The sequence below is a fragment of the Lottia gigantea genome (assembly GCF_000327385.1).
Source record: "Lottia gigantea unplaced genomic scaffold LOTGIsca_19, whole genome shotgun sequence".
NCBI lineage: Eukaryota > Metazoa > Mollusca > Gastropoda > Lottiidae > Lottia > Lottia gigantea.
The window spans coordinates 2,898,597-2,902,814 of NW_008708358.1; the positions used below are offsets into that span (position 1 = coordinate 2,898,597).

General features: G+C 35.9%; 2 protein-coding genes across 2 annotated transcripts; one reads left to right on the forward strand and one right to left on the reverse strand.

Annotated features, from left to right (window-relative positions):
• Window positions 1-585: 585 nt before the first annotated feature.
• LOTGIDRAFT_74633 (hypothetical protein) lies at window positions 586-1,347 on the forward strand (the record flags this gene model as incomplete). Its single annotated transcript, XM_009052623.1, has 1 exon — window positions 586-1,347. A coding segment is annotated over one exon (762 nt), but the record flags the coding sequence as incomplete, so codon positions are not given.
• A 1,822-nt stretch (window positions 1,348-3,169) lies between these two features.
• LOTGIDRAFT_67954 (hypothetical protein) lies at window positions 3,170-4,033 on the reverse strand (the record flags this gene model as incomplete). Its single annotated transcript, XM_009052621.1, has 2 exons — window positions 3,170-3,348; window positions 3,934-4,033. Coding segments are annotated over 2 exons (279 nt in total), but the record flags the coding sequence as incomplete, so codon positions are not given.
• Between the last annotated feature and the right edge of the window lie 185 nt (window positions 4,034-4,218).

Genomic DNA, 4,218 nt, shown 5'->3' on the forward strand with positions numbered 1-4,218 from the left:
ACTATTTGGTTATGGTAAGTTATGTGGATTAACTTCTTGTAAAAATCAAACTTACAAATTATGTCATTGTTACTGGGTTTCCCCGTAGCTATGCACCCCCACCCCCAAAAATGGATTGGTACCTTGAAAAAATTCTGACCACCGACCAATTCTTTTACTGCAACTATACACCATACACCATTGCCTCTTCTGATATATTACTACTTCTAAATAATAATAATTACTTGCCACTACGAACAATCAAGTCTGGCTACGGGCCTGCTATTATATTCTGTAATCCTTCATATTTTACCATATTGGCATCTTAGAAGCACGAGTAATAGCAATCCATAATAATAGTCTTTTTATACTATATTATAATTGGTGTGTTTCAGAAAATACTGGGTAAAGATACTGGCTCTGTTGGGTTTATTCTCATTGGTTATTGTCACCAGAAGTAACTATAAAAACACACTGAACTATACCATGATTTACACGGACAACACCAATACATCTCAACTAGGTTGTCCCGAGTGTTTTTCCTACGACGTACAGAGGGGGGACAATTTCAGGAGACCCCAACCATTGTGTAAAACGGAGTGTCGACACGTTGTTTTCATCAAAGTACACAAGGCAGCGAGTACGACCACCATGAATGTGATGTTAAGGTTTGCTCTGAAGAGGAATCTCGCCATTATGCTTCCGACGAAACTTAACATCATCAGCGAGGGCGGCTCTTTTACGAGCAAAAATATCCTTCCGTCTAAAAGTGGTAAATATGACATATTGTGCAATCACGTGATCTATGACAGACAGGCTATTTCGAAATATTTTCCGTCAGAAACAAAATATGTGACCATTTTACGGGAACCATTCGATCAGTTCACTTCCGGTTTTATGTTTTATAGAGATGTCTTTCCAGTTAGTTATTTAATTAGGATACCCGGAAGTTCGCCTATCTCCACTTATCTGGAAAATCAACAAAAATATGAACCTAAACGATTGACCGATTCATTTACTAACAACAGAATGAGCGTCGATTTGGGTATCAAACGAAAGACATTGTCAAACAAAACACTCATAAATGAATTTGTGAAAAATATTTCTAATGATTTTGATTTGGTTCTAATTGCCGAATATTACGATGAATCTATGGTTTTGTTGAAAAGAACTTTAAATTGGAATTTGGAGGATGTTTTTTATATGTCAAGTAATATTTTTTCAAACTATAAAAATAATTTCAACGTAACAGCGTTAGATCGTGAACGATTCCGTCAGTGGGCTAAAGCAGATTATGCTCTCTATCAGCATTTCCATGACGTTTTTTGGCAGAAAATTCGTAACCAAGGAAGTGATTTTTTTCATGAAGTGAGAATGTTTCGTAGCCTACGAAAAACCATGAGCGATTTTTGTACCCAAAAAAATCACAAGGAAAAGATGACAACATTAAAAGCAACCGAATGGAGTCGAGATATTATCATAGATCGAATTATGTGTGAATTTATGATGAAAAAAGAAATACCAATTATGACTGAGATTAAAAAGAAATACTTCGAACATAAAAAAATAAGGGTTTAGTAAAATGTCATTTATCATAATAAGTAGGGTGTTTTTAATGTAAATGGCAAATTTCGAACCTTTACAGGTTTCAATATACAGGACACCAGGACGAATTTCTCGAAAATGGTCCACTTTAAATCATAATTTCCACAAAACGTTCATATATCCTAAACGAACCAACCTATTTAGATATATCGTACATTCTATAATATTGATGTCTTATTGATGTAAACCTTTGTCGGTTATGTATTAGTTAGTAGTTTCTCTTCTACGAAAATTGTACTTATATCTAACATTATTCAAATCTAATGCTACCTGTCATTCAAATGTCACGTGATTCAGATTTCCTTAATGAAATAAAAAAAAAAGGGAGTGTAAAGAAGTTTTTTTAGACTTTTATGTGTACCAGGGACACCTTTGATTTCTATTTGGGACATCCCAATTCTTCATTCGATGCCTATGCTTCCTGCAATTCCAAAAATAGTTAACCGGAAATGACTCAGCGCCCGCAAGAGAATTCGTTACCAACCAACCACCAGACCACAATAACATGATAATTTATGTTATCTCCCCTTACAATATGGCGGCTTTTCTAACTAAAAGTTGCTTTATACAACTCTTTACTACGTCTTATATTGCTCCGTGTTAACGGAATGGAAGAGCTGTATGATATTAAGTGCAAATCAGAGTCGTAAATATCCTTATTAATGATAAAATGACCGCCCCCTAGGTGGTCAGCTAGGTTAGAAATTCGTGAGAACACCAATTTTAAAACGTGGCATTCCTAAAGGAATACTACCACTTAGAATGAACATAAAATTTAAGGACTCAACGTTGACCTCCATAATTCGATAAATCTAAAAAAACAATTATTATATAATTATCCATTAAACTGCAGTCCTATTTCGCAGTCTTTTTTTGCCATACTTTGGAGGAGATTTTGATGAACGGAATCTTCTTGCTTTTACGGATTTTTTATTTCATTACTTACTGAGTTATATGTATTTATTGTCGTATACATAGATTCTGTTGTATAGATACGGCGCCAGGTAAGTTCACTACTGATATACATATTCGCGTTGGTCATGTTTGGGAATTCAAATACAATATTCATTCTAAGTGGTAGAATCCCTTTAAAATGATAAGAGATTTGTAAGTAGTTGCCTAGGCCTGTGAAGCGCCATATTTGATCTCTATTGATCTCTATCAGCTGTAGCTGTAAGCTTGCTTAGAATCAAAGTCGACTTCAGATCTAAGCAAGCTATCGTTCTAGAGCTAATCCTAGGAAGACAAATTCCCCAAATCGTGCTTAGACTTAAGTCTACTTAAGAGTTAAGCAAGCTAGCATTCTTAAACACGATGCTAGGAACTGGGCCTTGATGAAAAGGACTAAGTACATTGTTTAGTTATATTTTTTAAATGGCGTTATGACATTATCCGCGTTTTGAAGTGACGCTTGACACAATGCCCCTATATCTCGACTACTTTCTTTGGTGAAGCTTGGTTGGTTGAAAAATGAGTGCATTATGTTGATTATAATCTGCACCAGCATTTACACACCTGAGTCGTGCCCATCGATCTGCTTCACTATTTGTTCATTATACACGTCGTCCTGATTGTGTGTTTTGTTTCGAGGTAGAAAGGGAAGTTTATCTAAACAAGGCCAGAATTTGTATAACGATTGAATGTACGGTACACTGTACACCTCTTCTACACTGAGAGGATTGTGTCTTTGTTGTTGTTTGTTTTCGCCAGTTGACCCACTGTGACTATCTCTCCAAGCTAGCATACCTCTTTCTTCCAGAGTGCCTGAACAAACAAATACAATACAATTTCAACCATTCAGAGTTTCTGATTAAGCACGTCAGAACGTTTACAATAAAGTAATGCTTTCATGACAAAAAGAAAAGGTCTTTTGACAAATAATATCCAAATAATATCATAGGTATTGAAATATGTTAAACGTTTTGATAAGTGACATTCGTATGACGCTCGTTAAATATTGGCCTGCAATGGTAAAAAATAACTTAAAAGTGCAGGTCCCCGTTTCTCCAAACGTAAGAGCGTAAATGTTATGAATTAACGATTTGATGACGACAAAAAAAGTTCTTCTTCACTTGACGTGTAAGTTTAGTCGCACGAATTTTTTAGGAACGTGGTTCTGGTATCAATCCTTAAAAGACGTCTGAGACTATTTACTGTAGAATCACCAGAAATTAGATTCCTATGTCAGTGATGCCGCCCACCAAAAACCAGGTGAAACCAGGTTAAAGTATCGGTAAAAATGGCCGCCATTAAACACCGTCAAATGTTGCACAGCACTATCGAAACTATCAAACTAGTCCAAATAGGTTCCTGAAAACGCGTTCAGTATAAAGATTAGAATTTACCTACCTCTTACAGTGTTGTCTAGTATTAAAGCTACCACTCCTCCTAAAAACATGGGTGTACCTAGTGCCACCTTTAAAACTTGATCAGCGTCCATGCTGCCTGAAATTTTATACATTAGAGTGCAAATACGTGAAAATACGAAGATTATTTACATATTCAAGACTAAAATCAACTGTTAGACGATTAGGAAAAGACAAATTCTGATTCCTGTGCCAACGCTTCCTAGATTCGGCACGGTGTCGGCTCTAACTTCCACTTCCAAATCGCGTCATGTAATCTCCGACTTCC